Below are 26905 nucleotides of genomic sequence, written 5' to 3'. Positions count from 1 at the left end.
AGTTTATTTGGATAAATAAAAAGGTATTTTTTGCCAGATTTAGGGAAAATTTTAATTTGAATCTTGAATGCAATTGTGTTAATTACATATTTGTGAAAATGTAGTCTAATGTGTCATATGTGTCATCGTTAAGTTGAAATAACGATGCACACACATGCACATCCTTGGCTTGTAATGGCAAAATATTTACAGAAAATAATAGCCCATCTAAATAGCAGTAGGTATCAGATATGCAAAATACACAATTTAGTGTATTGTACAATAAGAATAAGTTTGAGGCATTGTTGGTGCGGCCCTCCGTCCCAATTCAGTTTTCTCATGTGGCCCCTTATTGCCCACCCCTGCTTTAAACAATAGTTTTATCTTAATGTCCTTGTACCAATTTTTGTTTACAACCAACTAGAGATGCACCAAAACAACATCCCAATTCAGGGATTACTTTATAAGCATCACGTAACACCTAGTTCACAGCTGATATATAGGCTTTTTAATGTAATACCAAGGTTTTGTTTTTGTTCCCATGAATACTTTTACAATGTATTGAAGGACACATACTGTATATTTCAAGTGCAGTCACTCGTTCAACAGATTGTGTGTATAGGAGAAGATAACAATGGTACTGCTCTGTGCTGCTGTGACAAACAACATGTCGCATGGTGCATTGGTGCGAGGGGTATTCATCGATGCACAGAAAATACTGTCCAGACTCTCTAGAGTGATTTACATGTGCTTGATCATTATGCTGCCAGCTATTTTGTTATCACATAAATGAGAACACTTGGACTCAGGGGCATAAGTATCTGATTCTGACCGAAGAAGAAGAAGAAGAAGAAGAAGAAGAAGAAGAAGAAGAAGAAGAAGAAGAAGAAGAAGAAGAAGAAGAAGAAGAAGAAGAAGTTTATTTATATAGCGCCTTTCACAGACATAGTCACAAAGCACTTTACATGAGATGAGAGCATTAGCCAAGATCCACACCATGTGCAAAGGCTGTACTTATTGAAAGGGCCATTGACATCAGCAGCGGACTAAATACACTGTGTTCCAAATTATTATGCAAATGACATTTTTCTAAGATTTTCTAAATTGTCAACTCAAATGAGAGTCAGCATATTTTTCAAGTCTTTAACTGGTAGAGGATCATTTAAATGTGGTTGAAAAAATCTCCCAGTGACAACAGCATTTTTTTCAAAAATAAATATAGTAAAAACCTCAAAATCCACTGTTCCAAATTATTATGCAACTCATCGTTTCAATACATTTTAAAGCTTGTAATTAACTGAAGATGGTCATTTGTTGAATTTGTAGCATTAGGAGGTCATATTTCCTGAAATCAAAAGCTATTTCAATCAAAAAAGTATTAACAGGTCAAGTTATATTTTACCATAGGAGCCCTTGTGTGACAGCAGCTTCAGAATTCTTAAATCCATTAAACTTGTGAGTTTTTGGACAGTTTCTGCTTGGATTTCTTTGCAGGATGTTAGAATAGCCTCCCAGAGCTGCTGTTTGGATGAAAACTGCCTCCCACCCTCATAGAGGTTTTTTTTCGTTGAGGCTCCAAAGGTTCTCAATAGGGTTGAAGTCAGAGAAGGAGGGGGTCCACATCATGAGTTTCTCTCCTTTTATGCCCATAGCAGCCAGTGATACAGAGGTATTCTTTGCAGTATTGCATGGTGTGTTGTCATGCATGAAGAGGATTTTGTTCGGGAAAGCACGGCTCTTCTTTTTGTAGCATAGAAGACAGTGGTCAGTCAGAAACTCCACATATTATTTAAAGGTAATTTTCACACCCTCAGGGAGCCTAAAAGGGCCTAAAGGAGCCGACCAGCTCTCTCCTCATGATTCTGGCCCAAAACATGACTCCGCCACCTCCTTGTTGACGTTGCAGCCTTGTTGGGACATTGTGGCCATTCACCAACCATCCACTACTCCATTGATTTGATCATCCAGGGTTACACGGCACTTGCGCGAGACATTGTGCTAGTCCTACCATTCAAGTCTGTGTATGCTTCCACAGAAAAGGGATAAATACCCTCTCGCGTCATACTGATACCCAAGCATTCAGTGGCTGAGAGTGGGTGCCTAAGCACCACAGTCAAGGCTATGACAGAGATAGTACGACTGTACAGCCTGACCCAGTATGATAAATAGCGATTTAATGTTATCCTCTAACAGCTCCTACACTGCGTTCCAAATTATTATGCAAATTGGATTTTTGTGTCAAAAAGGTAAAAAAAAAACAATAATAATGAAACTCATGAATGGTATCGTGTCTTGGGGCTCTATGAATCACTTACATTAATCTCAGAGACCTGGGATTATTAGTTGTCAGGTTAAGCCCAGTTAAGGGAAAAACTGCTGAAAAAGGGTGTTCCACTTTATTATGCAGATCATCATTTTCAAGCAATATGGGAAAGAAAAAGGGTCTGTCTGCTGATGAAAAGCGTGAAATAGTTGAATGCCTTGGTCTAGGTATGAAAACCTTCGATATTTCATGAAAGATTAAAGAGTAACTAAACACCAAATCCACTTTTTTTTGCTGATAAACGGTCTAAATGGTTGTTGAATAGAGTTAGCTACATGTCCCAGTCAATATGTTGACATTTGGTGCAAACTTGTTCAAAATCTCACTTTTGTGTCTAAAACCGCATGGTTAACGCCCCCTACTGGTTTCACGCAGCAACTACATTTGATATTTTGCGGTTGGAGGAGAGTGGCTGTTTCTCAATTGCGAGGATCCGTCCTCCATTTGGCCACTTTGTTGACGTCCTCAGTGGCGGCTCCTCCAAAACGGAGCGGAGTGTCCTCTCTCCGCTGCCTTTGAGCTCAAATGGAACGGCCTCCGGAGCGAGCGGCTGCGTCAGGTCACGTGTCAATCTATGCTCATTAAAACAACTGTTTTATAAATAACAGAGGCCAGGAAACTGTTTATGTGGAACAAAACTTTTTTTAAAGTAAGTTCAAACTAATAAAGTTTTGCGAGAAAAGAAAAAAGAAACTATGCTGCAGTGCATCATGGGTAATTTCAGCTCTCCGAGGCAGCGGAGGATCCACTGCCGTATCCTTCGTAAATGAGCCAAACGGAGGAGTCGAGCTGCGAGGGGGCGAGTGGTCCAGGTGAAATGGAACACCACTTGGCGGCGCCGTGATGACGCAAATGACGTCCGAAGTGGTCGAGACGCCGAGGATCCTGGCAATTGGGAAACAGCCAATAGGTGTGTTTAAGATGCCGTTGCGGCTCGCCTGGATGATCGGCGAGAGTAGCCGGCGCAACGGGGGCGGAGAAAAAAAGTCTGAAGTCATTCCGACCCTCCACATGCAGAGAACAACGAGAGCGGCCTCTGATCACGCAGCGTCTCGTTCAGATATCGCGTTAATTTAAAGTTTATCCTAAGTAAAAGTCATTCACCTCCTGCTCTGTTTCTTTTACTCCAGAGACGTCATTCTGCATCAGAGAAAACTTTCCCATTCGTTTGTTTGTCCAAGTTTGTGAGATAAAACACGTCCTTTTAAATCATTAGTTTGTTCTGAAAAGTATCAAACATGAGCTCTATTTTAGGGGCGATACAGAACTTTAATAGTTTCAGTCATGGTTTATTTGTTCAGATCTAAAGAGGAGAGAGGAGGGGGCGAGGAGCATGTTTCTGATCACAGCAGACTCATAACCAATCACCTGAGCCTGAGCCGCGGACAGGTGGGCGTTTTCCCGTCATGCACGGGGCCGTGGAGCCGCTGCAGTTGCCTCTGGAGAAATGCAGCGGCTGATCAAGTCGGCTGCTCTCGTTGGGGTCTCACGATCTTTCCGTGCCCCACGTGCCCGTGACATCAGAGCCCGTCTGGAGCAAGTCGGACAGAAATCTAACCGGCATGCACCGTGCGTCTGCAGTCGGCTGTCAAAACTGCGTCCGTCTGGCTCATCTCAAACACACCTAATGTGTCCACGGCGTCCACAAAACGTCATCAGTTCTGCCCGTGGTTCTGCCTCTGTGCCTCTGTGGCCCCGCCCACACACGCCTCCGCCTCCGTCACGTAGCAACCATGACACGCGTCGCGCAGTCAAACCAGTAGATGGCGCCCCTGCGATGCTCACACTTCGGCTGAGGTGGTGTAGAGGAATAAATCCCTTAGAAAAGCTACTGTGCGATGCCCTCTCTGTTCGCAGTCACTGACAGCGAGCGAGTATCTACCAGTGGCGATCTTTTTTTTTTTTTTCGTAGGATAGTTGCTACTAGTGATGCGCGGGTTGCGGGTTCCACCGTCGTCTTTACAGCAGGTTTTTGGCGTAAATATACGTCGGATTTTCATAAAACAAACAGCGTGTTGCAGCTTGTGATCCAGAGAACACTTTTGTGGAGCTCATGTCTCCTGTTTTCCACCGTATGTGCGACTGTGTGTGACTTCGCGTTAGGCCTATCTCTGCTCTCTTCCTCTCTCCCTCTTGCCCAGCGCTCTTCGGTGGGAGAGAGAGAGAGAGAGAGAGAGAGAGCGCGATGACACGCCGGTACTGTTCATATACGGATCATATTTGTAATGCGTAATATTTAATGGTTGCGGGTGCGGGCGGGTTGTAAAAATAGAACGACGTTGCGGGGCGGGCTGGGTCGGGTTAGAACCTGCTCCAAATGCGGGACCCGCGGGTTGAAAAAAACCCTGACCCGCGCATCACTAGTTGCTACATCAAGCAATCACAAGTCATGAGAGTGCACCAACTCTCCTACGAAAAAATCAACCTTGCGCACAGTCGTGACACCGGCAGTCTGTCAGTCCTGTCAGATCGAGGGGCTTGGTCTGAGACTGTCAACAGAGCAGACCCCGCCCACACACTCACCCCCCTCGTCTCCCCCAAAGCCTCCGAGACCACCCCTTTCTCAGCACTTTTTGACTTCTGTTTGTGGGTGGGGAAAGGCTCTGCCACGCCCGTTTAGTTACACTTTAAGTGTAATCATCATACTGATAAGAGATTTGTGGATGATTCAGAGCACACTCCGGTTTGTGCCGATAAAGGCACAATATGGACGGTTTCTGCAAGACAAATACATCAGATTAAGAGAACAGATGCCACAAAGCAGCATACAGGTATTTGAAGCTGCTGGTGCCTCTGGAGTCCCCCAAACATCAAGGTGTAGGACCCTCCAGAGGCTGCAGTTGTGCATAAACCTTCTATCCAGGCCTCCCCTAAACTGTTAATTGAATGCTGATGAACAGAAACGGCTGCAGTGGCTCAGAAACACATGAGGACTCATTTTCAAACAGTCTTGTTCACTGATGAGTGCCGTGTAACCCTGGATGGTCAAATCAATGGAGTAGTAGATGGTTGGTGAATGGCCACAATGTCCCAACAATGCTGTGACGTCAGTAAGGAGGTGGCGGAGTCATGTTTTGGTTGTTTCCCTAACAAAATCCTCTTCATGCATGACAACGCACCATGTCATACTGTAAAGAAAACCTCTGCATCACTGGCTGCTATGGGCATAAAAGGAGAGAAACTCATGATGTGGACCCCCTCCTCCCCTGACTTCAACCCTATTGAGAACCTTTGGAGCCTCAACAAAAAACACTTCTATGAGGGTGGGAGGCAGTTTTCAACAGCAGCTCTGGGAGGCTATTCTAACATCCTGCAAAGAAATCCAAGCAGAAACTGTCCAAAAACTCACATTTTTAATGGATTTAAGAATTTTGAAGCTGCTATCACAGAAGGGCTCCTTTGGAAAAATATAACTTGACCTGTTAATATTTTTATTTTTATTGAAATAGCTTTTGATTTCAGTAAATATGACCTCCTAATGCTACAAATACAACAAATGACCATTTTCAGTTAATTACAAGCTTTAAAATGTATTGAAACGATGAGTTGCATAATAATTTGGAACAGTGGATTTTGAGGTTTTTACTATATTTATTTTTGAAAAAAATACTGTTATCACTAGGAAATTTTTTCCACCACATTTAAATGATCCTCTACCAGGTAAAGACTTGAAAATTATGCTGACTCTCATTTGAGTTGACAATTTAGAAAATCAGAGAAAAATGTCATTTGCATTATAATTTGGAACGCAGTGTATGTCCTGCTGGTCATTGAATGTATCTGCAGCATGCACAAGGGACATCCTGTTTTTCAAGGAAAGTGCACCAAACCAACATATAAAGGGAAAAGTAAAAAAAAAAAAAAAGTCTCATCCAAAGAGCATCAACTACTAGAGCCTCAAAGGTCAGTTTGTAATGCATTGTTAAACACAGGCTGTGCATTGTTAAACACAGGCTGTGCATTGTTAAACACAGGCTGTGCTTAACAATGCACAGCCTGTGTGCACTATTTCCTACATAGAGCACCAAATGCAGTGAGCACGCCATTTTGTAGGGGTGTCTGAAAGTCCAGAGAGAAAAAAGGTTTAAGCAAGTTGTTTCTTCTGGGGTAAATAAATATCTAATTAACAAATGATAGTGAAAGCTTTTTCCAAGAAATTATGATATGAGTATTTACAAATATTTCATGTTTAATGTCGACTTGTTAGTATGAATTTACTGCATTCCGAAGTCAACCAGGCACGCGCAGAGGGGGGGCCGGAGGGGGCTTGAGACCCTGCCCCTTTCACTCCAGACTTTGTATTTATTTATTGTATTTTGTGTAACCAAAGCTTTCCACGGTTCTTGCCATTGGTTCTGCTCTGCGTAAGTTCATCGTGTGTTTTCGATGCCCCGTCCATCGGCCCAGCAGAGAGAGGGGCGGAGAGCACATCGCCGCATCTTGTGCTTCATATCTACATTTTTTTTGTCAATTAGCCTCATAACCACGGATCATTAAGATCAACAAACCAATAGCGCCACTTATCCCCGCACCGTTTTTGCGACCTGGACATTCTCAATAGTCAATGTCCTTTTCTTAAGCCCCTGTTTTCAGCCACAGCCCAGTGAAGAGTGAGATGAGGGAGGCAAACAGTTGTGAAAGTGTGTGTTTGTGCAGAGGTGCAGCTAAGAGACTAATGGCCCACATACAAAGAACCGCACTAACAATATACTGAAAAACAAAGGATAATTCAAATAAAAATGAGAGTTCTGATCTCTGTATCTTTAGCTCCTCGTACGTTTGTAAAAAATAAACAAATGAATAACAACAAAATGAAATTTAAAGTGAATTGAAATAGATAAACATTACGCTTCTGATTTTTTTAATCCCCGCAAACATGTGTTGTAAAATAAGATAACAATTTTTCAAACTTTGGTTTTATTTCACAATGAAGGGAACATTTTTTTGCAATCACAGATCACATTACAGATATTGAATGATTGTTATTCTTCTCTTTCCTCCACAGAGCCGTGCTGCTCCAGATCACAGACACACTGGACACAATGGACATAATGGACACAGCGGGGGAGGATGTGCCTGATTCTGAGGGTTCGGGATCCTCTGCAGCGCTGACCAACTCCAGCCTGGACTCGTTCGTCAACACCACAAACCTCACCTTCTTCCCCTATTACCAGCACACTGTTTACGTGGCAGCCACCTACATCGTGGCCTATTTCTTCATCTTTGTGCTGTGCATGGCGGGAAACATCCTGGTGTGTTTGATCGTGCTGGAGAACCGCAGGATGAGGACAGTCACCAACTTGTTTATTTTCAACCTGGCCATTTCAGACCTGCTGGTGGGGATCTTCTGCGTGCCCACGACACTGGTGGACAACCTCATCACAGGTAATGCACGCAAACTGAGTACCGAAGACACAATGATTCCACGTAATGACATACACAACATTAAAAAAGGAGATAATAGTAATAATACATGTTCCATTGGGAGTTCCAGATCACATACAGGTAGGGATGGGTACCATTTAACGGTGCCCATCCCTACATACAGGTAAATAGGAATTAAGACAAACAGATGGAGTGTATCCAATTTTACATGTAGTTAGAAACAGACTCATTCACAGTAGAGCCGAGTGGGGAATACTGAACATTCAGCTTGCTACCAATCAATGACTAATTATATGGTAAATAGTAAATACCACTTGCCGAGTAGAACATTTCACGTGAATACCACCTCTTCTCCTATTTTCCACTGGGAAACTGGGAGATAATTTTGATGCCCGAGTTCCCGAGATGAGATAACCTTTGACCTTTCAACACCAACAAGAGCAGCGATAATATTTATTTTATTTTATTTTATTTATTTATTTATTTTGAAAAGGAGGGACAATACATATTCACAAATGTAAATATGCCTTAGGCTAATTTCCATCTGCAGACCCCCTGGCAGGTTGGTGTTACACACAAGTTAGTAAAAAACATACAGACAATATATACAGACTATGTACAGAGAGACAAGGACGAAAACAGAGATCACATCATGTTAGAACAAACAATTACACGAGTGGACAACAAAAGACAATATAAAAAACGGTAACGGAAATGCATCGACTGTATTGCACAAACCCCAATATTGCACAATCACCATTTATTTCCACCATAAAGGCTTCTACTGCGGCGTTAGCTTCCCCTGAGCAGGTACAAGGTCTCTCTCGGTCTGCGGCTCTGGCGTGTCTGACGAGCACGTACAGAGGTCGGGAGCAGAGTTGCCTGGTCTGTGCAGCCAAACCCGCCCAAAAATATTTGAAAAAACTTGGAAAACCCGCGGACATAAGGTGCAGAAGAAATTTTCAAGATTGTTTACTAGTTAACAGAGCCCATGTGCTCCTGTGATGATGAGAAACTACCCCATCTGTTATGGTTTCAATTAGGACCCCAAAGCGGAGACGGAGGCAGGAAAAAGTTGAAGAATTTATTCTTTACAAAAATTAAAGGCTGAGGTGACGGAGGCTGGCTGGGAGCAGACAGAACCAGGACGCAGCAGAGGCACAGAGGATATTCGAACATGACGGAATTTTCTGGCAGCGTGGAGAGGACTGAGCAGAGCTTTTGACTCCAGGTTCCTCATCCTGGACCAGGTGGTCCTGCAGGTCCCAGCCACGCCCCCGTCACCCACAAGCACTGCAGAGAAAAACAAAACACAAAGAACACAAACCCTTACACCATCTACCTGCCTTATTGTATAAGCAGCACACAGAGCCTTGGATTTGAAATGTTGTCATTCAAAATAGTGATTTTGATGAAAAATAAGACAGAAATAGCCAATTTTACTTTGAAAAGAACACTTTACAAAAGGCAACAAAACAAAAAATGGCTTAAAAACCTGACAACCCTGGTCAGGAGAGGAGACTTGACCTTTTTGGCTAATGATGATTTTACACTATAGTGCATTTGCTCGCCTTGGTGTGTAAACAAAAATACTTTAATCACCTTTTTAAAAATATATATATATATATTTGCATACTTTTTACTCAATATTTATTCTTACATGAAATCAGGGTTTTTAATCAGAGTAATATCAATATTGATAATTCAATCACATTTTTAACACTGGGTGACTAATACTTAATGAAAATATTAACTACAATATCTTACAGCTTGCACAAGCACCAAGTGAATACATAAGTATATCTGACTGATGTGTCACTACACCCTGAGCATCAAAGCTTCACAAGCATCACATTTCATTCAATCGTTAAAAGATTTCAACAACGCCATGGATAACAGTGTGCTACATTTGCTTATACCATGGTCTGGGTGAATACTCGATTCTGATTGGCTGGTGGGGGCTAACAAGCGTGCATTATTTTGGTATAACCGCACACGTAGTCCGGTAGTTAAATCACTGGGATATCACTCCGCTGTGGGCATTGCCATAGCAACGCATGACACAGCTGAATCAGATAAACACGTAATTAGTGACTGACAGGAACGTATGAGATGGATTTTGTGGTAATTTCAACGTTTTTGGCCAAAACAAAACGTTTGATAAATGGGAAGTCGAGGAGAGTGAGCAGCTAGGTTAGCTACTGTTAATAAAATATGAGCTTTCCATTTCTATTGAAAACGGTTAAGGCACTATTCATTATTTTCAGGCGTACATAAGATGATCCCAGCATTTAAGCATATTTGGCTGGATTAATAAAGTCAAACATAAAAGTTTCAGTTCGTGGGGCCCAGCGGACTCCACCGCAGCTGTTTCCATAAACAGTTGAGCTCGTTGAGCTAGCTAGCTTCAGGTTAAACAGCGTAACAGTGAAATAACTCCTGCCCACGAGTGCCGCATATCGGTGTTTACTTCGACGGAAAAGTGCCGGGTTAGTCCTGTTGTGTTATGATTCTGTGCTGATGTTGTGTCGTTGAGCCTGACTGAGATCCTCGTAATAGCTGCGGAGAATGACTCGCTCTGAGACGAGCCTTCAGTGACCGGCTAATAACCCACATAAAATAGTCCCGGTAGTCTGGCATATTTAGTGAGTTTAGTAAATGAAAAAAACATTTATTATAAATGTTACATTTGTGGGACAATGGTATTCACCTTATTCCGGACGTTAGCGTGGGCGCCGCCATGAATTGTGCCCGCCCCTTGTCTCCTATGTGTTAACATGGGGCTGGAAAAGTCCGCATAAAATCAGTCACTACATGAAAACAAAGCCGTTTTCAGGCCGCACAGAGAAACTGTGCGGTGTTGACTTGTTGGTGCAAATGAACACCGGACATTTTACACAAATCAATCGCCTAAACATCAGATTTGAGCGGAGAATATTTTCCCTCGTTGTCCGTTAAAATGAACGGGCTTCGCGCTCGACCGGAAGTGTCAGGAAAACGAGGTGACGAGACAACGCAAAAAGTGGCAAAAGTGGGCGGGGCGGAATAAGGTGAATAAGCGGATTAAACAACTCGGAGCCGTGCATTAGATGGTTATAATGCACGACGCGGAGTCAAGAACACCAAGACGCCCAGCGGAGTGTTGATTATTTTAGTTATGTATTTCCGTTTGAACACTGCAGTAATATATTCTATTAGCTGGACACAAAGGATATTTTCATGGTCCTCTACCATGGTGACAAAGCATCGTAACATCATGATCAGCAGTAGGCTACTCGTAAAAATCTAAAGGGACTTGGCATTTTGAGGACACTGACCGCTATTTCTGGGAAAAAAACGGATTTGAATAGTCGTCAGTAATAGTTTTTAAACCTGGTCCACTGAAAAATTATACAGACATTTTTTCCAAATGTATTTTTTGTTTAAGCGATGAGTTAAACCAGGCTTACTCAATAGGCGGCCCGCGGGCCAGTTCCGGCCCGGCAACCAATAAAATCTGGCCCGCGCCTCATTTTCCATAAGTATATCTATTTTTTGGCATTATCCCGGCCGCGTTCGCGCCGGAATCGCGCTGCTTTGCGTAGCAGACAGTGTGCCTGCAGCCTAGCTAGCATCTCTCCTACAGCGCGGCTCAAATGAAAACATGGCTCTTTAAAACGCTGTAAACTGAGTAAACAGGAGGCTTATCGTTGGACGGACTGACAGGTTTTCTACACCGAAGCACAAGGACAGTGTGCAGCGTGTTTTTGGACTTTTGCTCGGATTATCCCGTGCAGAAGCAGCTCTCTTCGCACACCGCGGCAGATGACCACATGTTTCCCTGTCGTCTTCATCGTTACAAAGGGCATGACCAGCGACTGTCAGGTAAGAAACACCAGTTCGGTTGTGGATCTTTGAAAAGTGGACGATGAAGCTGATGGTGCGTGAGTTTTGGATAAGTGTACTGCACCTGCAGCGCGCGTGTTTAACCGTTCAGCGCTAAACCTCGCTCTCTGGGCTCTAACTGTGGCAGGGACAGGTGTGGTCAGGTGATCACATGAGGCTATAAAGGGAGGAGCTACACATGCTTGCTTCCTCTTTCTGAGCAGGCCTGTGCACACGTTGCTTCCTGGTGAGAACTGTTTAGGTTTTAAGGTTATTTTTATTGTAAAACACTGACACTGTGAATTATTTTGTATTCTTTTAAGGGTCTTAACAGTCCAGTTTTAAAGGTATGCTTTTAATTGTAAATTGTTCTGTTATATTGTTTAATAATCACACTGTGCTTTTTATAGGCTCAGTGCTGGTTGCCGTTTAGTTTTGAGTTAGATTTAGTTTACTTGGTTATTTCATTTAAACAAGATCTCCCCAAATGGTGTGGACCCAATCTAGCTACAGCTGGGTGGGACAGGGGTTCACTCTAGGTGGTGATTTAATTTGTAGTTTTGGTGGTGGTGGCACATGTATATATGTGTGATTTCTGTTATGGAAATGGTGTTTATTTGTGTTTAACCTTGTGTTTGTTATTCACTAATAGTATACCCCTCTCACCCCAGCTCAAGGCCACACCACTACAGTTCCAATTCAACCATTTTAGTATTTGTGTTTAATTGTAAATAAACTTTGCCTTAGGGCTGTTGGACCCACACTGACTGTCTGGCTTTGTTATTGAAGCTCACCTGTAGTTTAACACCATTGCTAGTGTTACATAACTAAATAACATCTGAATCATGAATCTGACAGGTGCATTTTCTTCCTTTCTCCCCCGACTTCATTCGATACGTCTTTGTGGGAAATGTACAAGCGCAGAGATGCTCTTTGTGAAGTTAACAGGCAAAAGAGAGGCTGAATATGTGGATGAGCTTCTTTCACTTCTATCATAAAGCTCAGAACAGCGGCTCAGGGGTTTGGTCAGCGTATGTCCCGTCAGCTGAGAGGAGCAGTGGCTGAACAGGAGTTACTCATGTTGTTTGAGATGTTCTGGTCTCACATGTAACTCTCTTATTCTGTATCAGGCCTTTGGTCTGGTTTATGGGATTTAGTCCTGCCTTAGCCCTGATATATCATGTTTTGCCCTGGTTTAATCCTGGTTTAGTTCTGAGTAGTCCCAGTTTATTATTAGGCTCTTTATTATCCTGTATTAATATGTTATCGCAATGTTTCTAAAGCCTAAAATGCTGGAATATAATACAACTATTGAGTTTAGGCCCAATTCTATTATATTCAAGCATTGATGATAATGAAATTATCATTTATTTATCACAAAAATATGAATACGTTTGGTGGCAGATGTCGGCTCACCGACTGACCGGCCCAGTGGCCAATGACCTCCCACAAATCTGGCCCAGTGACAAAAGTAATTGAAGAGCCCTGAGTTAAACCAATTGTGAAAAACTGTAATTTACAATCACGGTTGTTTTTGTTAGTGATAAAAATGCTTTTGCCCATTGATTACATATCACAATGACTTTTAAGTTTTCCGCCATTATGGGCGGGGTCAAATTCCAGAAGGGATGGTGCCATCTCAGGCCCAAGGGAACCCATAACGTAATAACTGTTGATACGTAATCAATTTGTCCAGTTTAAAAATTTAATAAGCCGATAATAACAGCCAATAACGTAATAAGAATTTGCCAGCCGATAATAATTATTACGTTTTTGGTCTGACAAGTCGATAATAGGTCACAAATGTAATAAATTCAGCCAATAATGTAATAGTACTTTAATCTGACTTTAAACATCGTTTTTGTACAGTTTTCTCTAAAATGTTAGATCTGATCTGTTGTTTTTCCATCAACTTTTGTATTTTGCTGTTACTTCTGCTCTACTTGAGGTCACTTGAGGTCGCAGCCGAAAGGTTGCCAGTGAATTCCTGCTCCCACAGGTGCATGATGTTGCTTTGCCGTTGGGCAAGGCACTTCACCCACCTTGCCTTTGCATGAGTGAGTAGCTGGTGGTGGTCCAAGTGGCCGATGGGACTATCAGTAAATATCTTGCTCCTTGCTTCCACCATTGACTAAAGCCCAGTTTGGTACAGTGATGATAGGATAATGATTAAAAAAACATTGTTGTTACGTTATCGGATATTACATTTTTAAAATGGACAAATTTATTACGTTATCATCATTGTTATTATCATCATTGTTGTTATCATCATTGTTTTTATCGGCTCCTACAGTCCACCTTTAGAGATGTAGCAGCAGGCCTCTCATAAATATTCTAAATCAATATGTGTTTGATTTTTGTGTGTGTCTGTTTCTGTGCGGTCAGCATTACACACTTCAATGACATGTATGAAAGCAGAAAAGCAAAGGGGAGTAATCCTGCCCGAGGCAGAGCTACACACACATGCGCCCCCATAGTGTTATACAGGGACACATCGGGGAAAAAAGAGATTTGAGCGATCCATCGACACATAGACTTTTACCTAAGAAACCTTCATTTATTACAGCTTGCTCTGATTTAGAGTATAGGTTAGGGCTTTATTATTTTGAAGAAAAAACCCCTGATCATATTAGTTATTTATTAGTTCTAAGATGTCCAAACCTAGCCTGGCATCCAGACTAATCTCCGATGTTTATTAATTAATAAACAGGAGACTAGTCTGGCGACCCTGTCGTAGAAAAGCTACTGCTTGAGGCGGGACTAATGTGGGACAACCGAAGCGCATAGCAGCCAATGAGAGCATAGCAGATGTGACGACAGAAACAGCGACAAGAAAGTTGTATCATTCAGACATTAACAATGGCGCTCCTGCCACACGGAGTTCAGTAAATGACTTCTGTCGTTTATGTCAGAAAAACTTAAGAACACAAGCAAACCGGAGCATTACGTGAAGGGGTTGCTTGTGTTGAAAAACTAAAAAACAAAGGCGCAACAACGTGACGCCCGTTCAGGAGCTGCTCTGATTGGTCGGTAGGCTCCATATCGCTGCGTCACTTCCTTTGAAAGCGCGCAATGGAGTGTTGCCGGACCCTCTTCTGTAAAGAAGCGGAGTCTGGTTGGCGAGACTAGTCCAAACCACAATGTCAGCAGCATCTTTTATACATATACGGTAAGTCCTTATGGTACTTACATTACTGTGCTGCTTGCAATTTGCTATTTGAGATATCAAGTCACATGTTTCAGAAAAGCTCTGGGGTCTCATTTATCAAACTGTGCGTGAGACTCTGACTTTGAAAGTGCGTAGGAAAGTAACAAAAAAATTCATACGCAAAGTTTGTTTCCGATCTATAAAACCCTGCGTATGCGCCGGTACACACACCTGACCGCAATCTTTCCTTCGCTGATTCCACCTGGAGCAGAAAGCTGCGGACCTCAGAGCACGCCCTCTGCCCGCCTCCATTTGACCATAAAAGGCAATGCAAAGTGACTTATGAATGAGATTTCCCTAAACATGAGGCGATAATGAGTGGGTTTTACCGAAGGCGAGGTGCAGAGAGGGAGGGGCTGATGCTGCCGCAGCTCGGGCAGAGACAACACGGGCTCGAGGAGATTTACTGAAGAGTGAACTCTGCTTCTCTGATCACACGTATTGGCATCTTTATACATATAAATATCAATAAAACTTTCCAAAACACATGTTTACAACGTAAAGAAGCGCATTTCAGTCAAACTCCAAGCGGCACACGCTGTACATTAGGTCATGTTCTGTGTAGGATGAAGCAGCGGTTCGGTCCGGGTGGAGTGAGTGAGGAGAGGTCAGTGTCCGGGTGGTGTGAGTGAGGAGAGGTCAGTGTCCGGTAGTGTCTCAGGAGGGCGCGCGCAGTGGAGCCGCGGTGCCGGTGCGCACTGCGTAAAGACGGCCTCGTCTGAAACGCATGTGACCCGACTTATGTCCAGAGATGACTCAGTACAGGACAACGGGGTCATTCCTGCTTCCCGTTAAAGGCTTTAACGCCAGTGCGCATACGTGCACGGGTACGAGCGTGCACGTATGTGCGCACCAATATTCACAAACATCGTGATAAGTTGCTTATTTCATTCTGATCTTTGTCATTGCTGAAGAAAGTAAATTCAAACCATTTCAAACCAAACCTGACTTCCTCAAACCAGTCATGTCTCTGTTCTCCCGTCTCAGCAGTGTTTCTGAAAAGTGCGTACCTCGTACGGGAGCTCTTTAGTTTGCGTGGAGCAGCGCAATGTTTCACGTTCAGTTTGTTTTCTATAAATACCAACTTTGGCGCAGAGGAGCGGCTACGCAAAGTTTTGGCCTCATTTTGTGCGCAGCAAGCTTGATAAATGAGGCCCCTGGTGTTTAACCGTAGTTATTATGACCTTGTTGATTAAGCTGCTGACTGGGTTTTAACCCATTTCAACCTGTTCCATCTTTGTTGTTGACAGACCTTTCTGGATAGTAGGGATCTCCAAACTGTAGCTCAAACATCCACGAAAACAATCAACGACTCCACAAACTAATTTGCTAATTGTTGGCAAAATGAGCACTGATCTGGATCGGTGTCATTGTCCAACTCTCTAGTGGAGGGCAGGGGCCAATGCAACACTGTGAGGCATTGTTTTTGAGAAGATCTCAAGATTATTATTTTTTAAAACATGTTTTAACCTAACATTTATTAAAGGTCCACAAACTCACTTCAGGTACATGTCTGGATATAAATCCATAGCTTTGTTCCAGTGAAAAAACATCTCCCTTTCTGACCTCCATCTCATTTAAAGGTAGTTTTTTTTTTATTATTTGATTGGTAAAAAAACGACTGCACATTCAGTCTCGTACGAGTGATTCTACAACAAAAACGCTCTCTTTTTTCCCCCCCGAGTGAAATACTTTTATACTTTTTCCTTTCTACATTTGAAAATCAATATTTTTGTATCTATCTGCACTGTAAATAAAAAAAAATAGTAACCTAAGTTTAGTTTAAACCTCATTTTCAGCATAAAAACAAAATTGGAAAAAAATATGCAAGAGCTCCTGGGATTAACAAGTTTTAAATGAGCCAAAACCAGACTAAACCCAGAAGTGCCTTACAAAAAACAGTTGATAAAATGTCTGAATTTAATGAAATTATGATCCAATCTGCAAAAGGCTTCTGTGTGCCTGCCATAGCTGACCGATACTGCATGTGTGTAGAATAACAATTTCATACATTGATTCTGTAATGGTCACACAGTCGCATCTTCACATAATTTTCAGTCATGGCAACTTAAGTGACATGACCTGTTTGGTGCTCGATATTGAAGCAGTTCCTGCTGTGACAGAAAATTATCATTTCATCCCTCTGAAGCACCAACAAAGCAGCTCTATTCAGGACACATTGTGTGTCCTGGGTGACACAGTGCGCCATGATTTGTTCTACAGGGTTAATGTTGCAACAGGCGCCCTCTCTATAGTCAACTCCATAGAAATCCGCAAAATAGAACTTTGCGCCTGTCCTTTCGCCGGTAGCCTGAGTGGGTTGGCGGAGACGTGTACTACAAGCAGCGCTTACTGCATGCATTCCCTTCACTCACACTCTCATGTCCATCTAAACCATGTGGCACGGTTGCTCAATGCGCACACGCACAGATACAAGTAGCATGCAATAATACCATATGTGTTTTGTTTTTGCATTGCAAAAGAGAGCTGTTCCAGCACTCTGAGGAAGGCTTATGCTGAACCATGTTAGCGTTTACTTTAGGGCTGAAACGACTAATCGATTAATCGATGACTAATCGATTATTGAAATAGTCGACAACTATTTTAGTAATCGCTTACTCGTTTTCTGGTTCACACAGACTAAAATGGAGCAAAAATGACATAAAAATGTAGTATTTTTGATGAAATCCTGCTTTTTTTTTATAGTTAGGGTCTGTGTACATTTTGTTCATTGTACATTTCATGAATAGAGCCTCCAACAAACATTTCCCTTTAGTTTACTCCATCAACACATCTTCAAGCAGCGCCACTTAAGCTATTTGTGATAAAAAAAAATAGAAAAAATACTATTTTCCTACACCGTTCACAGCCAAGCGATTACTCGATTAATTGTAAAAATAATCGATAGATTAATCGATTACAAAATAATCGTTAGTTGCAGCCCTAGTTTACTTTATATTGCAGCCAAATAAATAACTATGTGAGTACCTCTGTCTGGATTTATGAATCACATCAATGTGCTACCCTTTACATTTTTTCTAATATACTGCATAGCTCTTTTGCACCAGGTGTGATACTGAAGGTTGCAAGAAGCGCCACCCGTCTACGCAATCGTCTGCTCTACATGAACCGCAAGATCCGGACCAATGCCTCTTGGCCACTGGATGTGTATCCGATCCTACAAAAAAAAACATAAAACTTAACCTAAATTTTGCTCAGAGCCCACTTATACATATTGATTTATGCCTAAAGTAAAATGTCAAAAGGTCAGTCCATTCAGAAATTATTTGTATCAAGGCACTGACACACAAATGTGGTTCATGGTTGAACAACACCCAAATAATATGGATCATTCGTACAAGCTGTCGAAATAAGTGTCCTCCTCAGGGTGGCTGGGCACACCCTTAGGTACAGTGAGAGGAGCTCAGTCACACGGGAGGAGCTCAGAGTAGAGCTGATGCTCCTTCATGTCAAGAGAAGCTGCTGAAGTGGCTCGGCTGTATCATATGCCTCCTTGTCGCTTCCCTCGAGAGGTGTTCCAGGGGCCTCCTATTGAGAGAAGGCCTCGGGGAAAACCCAGGACACGCTGGAGAAACAATAGGCCCTATTCCACAACCTACCCAGGAGGACACGCTTTTGTTTCCAGTACACAACTCAACCACAGCTGTTGTTGGTGGCGCCGCCACAGATGCATGCTTTTCAGATGTCATTAAAGTTTTGTAAGCCGCGATGAGAACAAAATTGGACAAATGCTGCCCACCAGAAGGGTGGGTGTTATGGAATCATTCGGAGGTGCCAAGGCTATACAACAGTAATGAAACAGCTAAAACATGAACTATTAGGGTAAACTGCATGCAAATGTTATGCTAACACCAACTAAAGTTGTGCAAACAGCAGCTAAATGCTAATATCAGCAAAATCCCCTTTTAGAACAGCATGTTGTTGTGAAATATTAAATCTGTATGACCTGCCTGTTTTAGTGAGGTCTGTTCACATCACGTTAGTATAATTATGTGTGCTTTGGCCACAGCCAGAGGTCCTTTCAAAACTTATATCTGGTCAGACCGGTTTGACCCTGGCCTCCGCAGTGGAAAAGCTCGCCAAACCGGGTTGACCAGGCATTGGGCTGAGTTGTGCCTGCTTGTGTCTCTGAGCTGGCCTGGGAACACCTAGGGGTCCCCCCATAACAACTGAAGGAGGTCTGTGTGGATCTGGAAGCCTGGGCATCTCTGCTCAGACTGCTGCCTCCGCGACCGGGCCCCGGATACAGTGGAAGAAAATGGATGAATGGCTATTGACAATTTTTGAATAATTAAAATTAAAACATGTAAAATCAAAACAAAAAAACGATTAATAAGTTTAAAAAGGACCTTCTATTTTAAATTTTTACCATTGTGACGACAATAGCTGTCAGATGTCTTCTCCAAAGATCACCACAGCAGGATGATCTCTATGGAAGAGTTTGAATATGAAAGAGTCACCTCAGCACCTTTTGTTGATAGTAATGCCTGCTTGGTCTGTGTTAATAACTATTGGAAGGAACTTGTCTTTCATGATGCAATAATTCTCTGATCTTAGCATGTTAAACTGTAAATAATTCAGTAGTAATTGTAGGGACCCAAGCAGGTTTTATCATAAATGTGTCTACGGTTTTCTGTTTTCAGGTTGGCCCTTCTCCAACCCTGTGTGTAAAATGACTGGGTTTGTGCAGACCGTCTCCGTATCTGCCTCCATCTTCACTCTGGTAGCCATCGCTATCGAAAGGTATGTGATTTTTCACAGTTGTTTCGCCTGTCAACACTCGACAATTTCACGGCCATTTGAAATTGACATATGAGGTCAAAACCCATGTTTTATCGCAGCCAAAATACAAATCCGAGGCACACGAAATCAGCTGTTTTGTGGTCTTTATTGAATGTCAACACGTTTCGACTTCGTCAGGGCAGTGACATGTTTTATTGATTGAAATGGAGACGGGCCACAGTCAAACTAATCAATAAATAACAATATGTCATATGTGGTTATGTGTGGTTACCCATCCGTGTTTGTCATTATTCTTCAGAGAAAGCCGCTGTTGAATGGAAGATTGACAAATATATACTGTATTTCTTGCAGATTTCTGTCTTGCCTTGAAACACTTTTATTCTCACAAGCCACTTTTATGTTTATATCCAAGTTGAGGCCATGTCCTCATGATGACAGGAAAGAACATCACCTCGGATGAAATAAACACAATTAAAAACTTGGGGTGTAACAGTACCAATACATTAGATAACATGCATTGATACCGAGCTTTAATTGAAGCTAAAGGCGCTCTAGGGAAATATTAGACCATGACTTAAAATAAGAATTAAATTTGTTCTATAAATAAAACTGTATATTACCACAAATTATTGTTGAATTAGCGTTAAATATATTATATTAAGCTGAAATCATAATTTACATGTTTTTTTTAGCAGAATGTTAATGTGCTTTTACTGTAGATATACTGTATATTGAAAAGAATGCTCCCCAGAGTCAACTTCTGAGTCCCGACCCACCAGTTGAGAACCATTGAGCAAGTGGATAAAGAGCGAGAAGAAGCTCATGAACAAACAGGAGAAACATCCGTAACTCAATGCAGTAAAGTTGATATTTTAAAATCTTTCCTACGATGGAAAATGGCCGAACTCAAGCAGAAACCACAGATGATAAACTTTCCTTGAGGCCTTTAATATGAATATGGAAATATGAAAATTTCAGATATTAACATGACAAAATAAAACACATCCGAAATCATCACATAAATTGTTTTTATGAAAAGATTTAACAAGAATAATGTAAACCTTAACCCTAACACATACCTCATATTTATTTTCTATTTAATTACCTGCTCAGTCTGTAATTGTACAGACCGACTGCAGGTGCGTCATGCTTTTCCAACTCACAAACAGCGCAGTTATATGTCCATGCTCTCTCTGAAGTAAACAGTCTTTGCAGCTTGTGTGCTTTTAGCTCTAATTAAGGGGACATTAAATACAAATGTATTAGGCGGTTTCCACTTCATTTAATATGCCTTGACTGTACAGTTTACTAATGCACCTGGGCGCGAAGAAGAAGAAGAAGAAGAAGAAGAGTATCGAGATCTGGAGATTGAAATCAATCTCAAATTATGCCGATTGTATTCGGAGCTTTAGGAACTGCCAAGAAAGGGCTCCAAGAGCACCTGGACAAACTCCCTTGAAGAATCAGTGCCAAAGAAATACAAAAGACAGTGCTGTTGGGGACTGCCCGCATACTTCAAAGAGTCCTTGGCTGAAGACCTGAGCCAAACCTGAGGGACCTGGTTGGCCCCTGGTGAACGAACCAGCTCAGAAGATGACAACGACGACGACCATGTTTCCGGGTAGTGGCCCTGGGTCAAATCACATTGTACCAGCCCCTTATGGCTCCTCCTGCAGGAAGTGGGTCCACAGAAGGACGGCCTCACGATTCTCAGGCCTGTTGGTCTCTCATAAGGGGCTTCTGAACCGCTCTTTGTCTGACCCGTCACTTCATTCAGTCAAACCCCTCCACCACGTTAAGGTGGTGCTTCCAGGAGGGGATGATAATGATGATGATAATAATAATAATTAGTATTAATGCTTCAGAAGCATTAAGCTGCAGTTAATAAGTGAAACACCACTATGTCACGTTCAAAGGATTATAAACACAACTCCCACACAGCTTTGCTTCCTCATTTCAGTTAGCCATGTATGTCTAGTGTAAATGCACCGTACAAGGGGAAAGAAGGACAGGAGAGATTAAACAAATAATAATAATAACAACAATAATAATAACAATTAAAGCCGCAAGCGGCATTTAGAGGCCCTCGCGAGCAGCGTTGGCCGGTTGGCGCACGCCGTCGCACGCCACCGCAACAACCGGGGGGCGCTGCCGCGCCCTACGTGGTTATGCCGTCCCTGCCACCCTCGGTTGAGTTTATAAAAGAGCAAAGGCAAGAAATGCGCCTTCGGCGCCAGATCACGCGATATTTCCCAAAATGGCCGACTTTGTGTGGGTTGCCTAGCAACCACGTAATGTACTTTTTTGTTCGGACGGTCATGACAAAGGTGTGTACCAATTTTGGTTTGGCTATGCCAAACTTTATTTTGGGTCGTTGCCATGGCAACACGGTGGGGAAATGGGCGTGGCCATAATTTACTTTTTGATCGGGGTCACGTGACGGACGTCTGTGCCAAATTTTGTTTGTCTACGACAAAGTTTACTTTTTTTCTCCATTCATTTTTATTCGGTGCTCTGCAGGGGGCGCTATCGTGCCCATTTTCAAAATTCCTATATCAAAACATCCGGGGCCGAGGACTCGACCAACGATTCAAGTTTCACTAAAATCGGCCACAGTATGTGCGAGTTATGACTCTTTGAAGGCGACGGCGAACGCCGAAAACGAACGCCAAATTCATGGCGTTGCCATGACAAAACCGGAAATCCTATTAGAAAGTTTTTAATAACTTTCAATGGCCCACATGTGTAGATGATCTGGAGCGACCGGGGAGTCGCTGCGTTCAACGCCCTAGGACGAGTTCGTTCAAATGCGAGGGCACGAAAAGGCGCCTTCGGCGCCAGGTCGCTCTTCTGGCCAATATGGCCGCCGTATAGGTGGTTGCCTAGCAACCGCGTAATAAGTTTTTTTTTTTGGCTTCATGTGACCAATCACTGTGCCGAATTTTTTTCGTCTACGACGAACTAAAATTTTCGGGTTTTTCGAGATTTTGGGGGGTCTGGCCATAGGCCGCAATGTTAACGTCGTTTTTCCAGGGGGCGCTGACGCGCCATTTTTTTGAATTTTTGAATTTTGGAGATGTGAAAGTTTTTTTTTTCACCTAATTGAATTTTGGGCAAAAACGACGAACTTAAATTTTCGAATCTCTCCATAGGCGCAATGTAATCCTGATTTTCCAGGGGGCGCTGACGCGCCATTTTTCAACATTTTTTAATGGGATTCATTGACACTGTGTATCGCCGGGATTTTTAATTTTGGGCAAAAAATGGTGAGTTTTCGTCGACGACTCGTCGAGTTATTCCAAAAAAACACGGATAGAAGAAAAATAATAATAATTAAAGCCGCAAGCGGCATTTAGAGGCCCTCGCGAGCAGCGTTGGCCGGTTGGCGCACGCCGTCGCACGCCACCGCAATAACCGGGGGGCGCTGCCGCGCCGTACGTGGTTAAAATGACGCTACCACCCTCGGTCGAGTTTATAAAAGAGCAAAGGCAAGAAATGCGCCTTTGGCGCCAGATTATGCGATTTTTCCCAAAATGGCCGACTTTGTGTGGGTTGCCTAGCAACCGCGCAATGTACTTTTTTGTTCAGAAGGTCATGACGAAAGTGTGTACCAATTTTGGTTTGGCTCCGCCAAACTTTATTTCGGGTCGTTGCCATGGCAACACGGTGGGAAAATGGGCGTGGCCATAATTTACTTTTTGATCGGGCTCACGTGACGGATGTTTGTGCCAAATTTTATTTGTCTACGACAAAGTTTACTTTTTTTCTCCATTAATTTTTATTCGGTGCTCTGCAGGGGGCGCTATTGCGCCCATTTTCAAAATTCCCATATCAAAACATCCGGGGCCGACGACTCGACCAACGATTCAAGTTTCACTAAAATCGGCCACAGTATGTGCGAGTTATGACTCTTCGAAGGCGACGGCGAACGCCAAAAACGAACGCCAAATTCATGGCGTTACCATGACAAAACCGGAAATCCTATTAGAAAGTTTTTAATAACTTTTAATGCCCCACATGTGTAGATGATCTGGAGCGACCGGGGAGTCGCTGCGTTCAACGCCCTAGGACGAGTTCGTTCAAATGCGAGGGCACGAAAACGCGCCTTCGGCGCCAGGTCGCTCTTCTGGCCAAGATGGCCGCCATACAGATGGTTGCTTAGCAACCGCGTAATATGTTTTTTTGTTTGGTTCCATGTGACCAATCACTGTGCCGAATTTTTTTCGTCTACGACGAACTTGCGTTTTTGGGTTTCTCTATGGGCGCAATGTAATCCTGATTTCCAGGGGGCGCTAACGCGCCATCTTTTTGAATTTTGAAATTTGGGAATAGCAAATTTTGAACCATTAACATTTTTGAATTTTGTGCCAAAAATCAGGACTTTTCGTCAGAGGGAAAAGGCACTTTGTGGGGGGAGAGGAAAAATAATAATAATAATAATAATAAGAAAAACCCTTACAATAACAATATGGGCCGCCTTCGGCGGCCCATATTTATATCGTTGGATAGGTCTCACGTCCAGTAATCCACCCGTGAGGTTCATTTTCAAATACGAGCGCAACGCGCTCGTATTTTACCACTTCTTTGTCATTATTTCTTAATGCTTTTTTTTTTCAGATTTTTGTGCGAGCAACTACAAATATGCCGCTTTCGCGGCAAACACCTATATCATTGGATAGGCCTCGATGCCCTGAGTCACTATAGTAGTGTTTTGGGCATTGGGAAGTGGCCATGGTCGATGACGAGCGCGTTGCGCTCGTCATCGACTACTTTCTTGTCAATGTTGCGCCTTCACTGGATTTTTCACCTTTTTTCACACGAGCAGTTACAAATGTGCCGCTTTCGCGGCACACGCCTATTTCACCGGACAGGGCGTGGTGCCGGGAGTCCCCCCATTACTGTCTAATGCATGGGGAGCGCTCCGCGCTCTGTTTCTTGAGCGCTGCGCGCTCTTTTCGGGACGTGCGCTATGCGCACGTCTTTCTTCAGTGCGCTCCGCGCACTGCCGTACAATTACAATAGGCCCGAGCCCTGCCAGGCCGCTCGGGCCTAATAATAATAAGAATAAGAAAAACTCTTACAATAACAATATAGCGCCGCCTCCGGCGGCCCATATTTATATCGTTGGAAAGGTCTCACGTCCAGTAACCCACCCGTGAGGTTCATTGTCAAATACGAGCGCGTTGCGCTCGTATTTTACCACTTCTTTGTCAATATTTCTTAATGTGTTTTTTTTTCAGATTTTTGTGCGAGCAACAACAAATATGCCGCTTTCGCGGCAAACACCTATATCATTGGATAGGCCTCGATGCCCTGAGTCACTCTAGTAGTGTTTTGGGCATTGGGAAGTGGCCATGGTCGATGACGAGCGCGTTGCGCTCGTCATCGACTGCTTTCTTGTCAATGTTGCGCCTTCACTGGATTTTTCACCTTTTTTCACACGAGCAGTAACAAATGTGCCGCTTTCGCGGCACACGCCTATTTCACCGGACAGGGCGTGGTGCCGGGAGTCCCCCCATTACTGTCTAATGCATGGGGAGCGCTCCGCGCTCTGTTTCTTGAGCGCTGCGCGCTCTTTTCGGGACGTGCGCTACGCGCACGTCTTTCTTCAGTGCGCTCCGCGCACTGCCGTACAATTACAATAGGCCCGAGCCCTGCCAGGCCGCTCGGGCCTAATAATAATTTTAAAAGTCTTTTGTGTGTGTTGCAGGTTTCGCTGCATAGTATACCCTCTGCAGCCAAAGCCCACCATTGTGGTCGCCAAAGTGTCCATAGCCCTGATTTGGCTGCTCGCTGTGGCCATCTCGTTACCCACGGTGATAGCACTTACAGTGAGGCGCGTCCCAAATCACTACATGGTTCTCGGCGGTGACTTCAACAACTCCATCCCGTTCTACTCCTGCTACGAGAACTTCACCAACCCCAAGATGAGTAAAGTCTACACCGCTGTCCTGTTCACGCACATCTACCTGCTGCCGCTGACCTTCATCACGCTCATGTACGGTAGCATCGGAGTCAAGCTGTACTCTTCTGTCGTGGCTAACCGCGAACCGCAGCAGGTCGCCGGCACTGTCCAGGCCCGCTGCCGGAGAAACGGACAACAAAGGATCTCTCAGAAGAAGATCAGAGTAATCAAAATGCTAATTGTTGTGGCGTTGCTGTTCCTCCTGTCCTGGTTGCCGCTTTGGACTTTGCTAATGATGGCGGATTTTGCAGGATTGGACAGAGACCAAATAGATCTGCTCGCCAGCTACATTTTTCCATTTGCACACTGGCTAGCTTTCTCCAACTCAAGCGTTAACCCCATTATTTACGGCTATTATAATGAAAACTTCAAAAGGGGCTTTCAAGCTGTATGCAAGTCTAAACCGCTGTGCTGCGTGGTGCAATGTGGCTTGTGGAGGAGAGTGGCTTGTTGTGGCAGGAAGAAGAAAAACACAGCAGTGCAGGTCAACGGGGGTAGCGGTAACTCCAAAGACGGCACCCGTAACCACCTTGTTTTGGCCGTTCGGAATAAGGTGCATAATGACGACAATCTAACGGATTTAGTCGAGTCGAACAAGAGTGTGCGAGTGGAGTGTGTGGTGGTTCACTCGGAGAAGAGCACTTTGGAGGCGGCTGCTCAGAACAAGCAGCTCCCCAACACTCAGGGGACGACCGACCGAGTGAGCTCAGCGGGGGTGTCTGTCTATCAGGCTTGGGACAACTAAGGAACTACAAACAACAGATTCTTGTGTTACATTTTAAAGCTCGGGTACCCAACTTATAATCTTGTAGTATAGTGGTTCTCAAACTGTGGTATGTGTACCATTGGTGCAGGATTGTAAAAACAATACTACAACACATAGGCACCATGTGTTACGAATTGTTTCTTCATTCGTGACATTTGTAACATTACTTAGATCGGGTTCTTAACAGAGCGCATTGACTTGTGACATTGTGATGTTTGTGAAGAATGTTTTTGTCAAAAAATCTTTCACGATTCACCCTCAATTCGTAGAGGTCGCAACAAAGTGTGTCCCTTCGTAATGACAAGTGATGATTCGTAATTCAGCATTACAGCATTCGTAGTGTTGGAATCACTGTCAAATTTGCATGAACTTTGACAATGTACTGCAAATGTACTGCGATTTTATTTAGATTTATTTATTCGCCCGATTCTTGACATTCTTAATAGAATCCTGACAGGACGTGACAGTTCGCAATGGCCCGCTGCAGCCCACAGTGCCCCACAGCTGCCTGTAGCAGCATGCAACAGTGCCGGACAATATTTATTGCCATGCATAATAATTTGTGCCATTAATTGTAACACGTGGTAACAGTTTGCAACAGTTTGAGACGGTGCCTCTGCCCCAAATACCAAGGATGACGAATGTGACGTC

General features: G+C 43.3%; 1 protein-coding gene across 1 annotated transcript in view; it reads left to right on the top strand.

The window, feature by feature from the left end:
- npffr1l2 (neuropeptide FF receptor 1 like 2) overlaps positions 1-26233 on the top strand; it is a gene marked incomplete at its 3' end in the record, with an annotated part of 48898 nt that extends 22665 nt beyond the window's left edge. Inside the window, exons 2-4 of the mRNA XM_079568207.1 lie at positions 7308-7687; positions 19424-19523; positions 25234-26233. Coding sequence (XP_079424333.1) covers positions 7345-7687; positions 19424-19523; positions 25234-26233 — 1443 coding nt within the window. The 5' untranslated portion in view covers positions 7308-7344. The remainder of the gene's footprint in view (positions 1-7307; positions 7688-19423; positions 19524-25233) is intronic.
- Positions 26234-26905: the final 672 nt, after the last annotated feature.

This window comes from Gobius niger (genome assembly GCF_951799975.1).
Source record: "Gobius niger genome assembly, chromosome: 1".
Classification (NCBI taxonomy): domain Eukaryota; kingdom Metazoa; phylum Chordata; class Actinopteri; order Gobiiformes; family Gobiidae; genus Gobius; species Gobius niger.
Note: the sequence above shows the minus strand (reverse complement) of the source record. Positions and strands in the feature narration are given on the sequence as shown.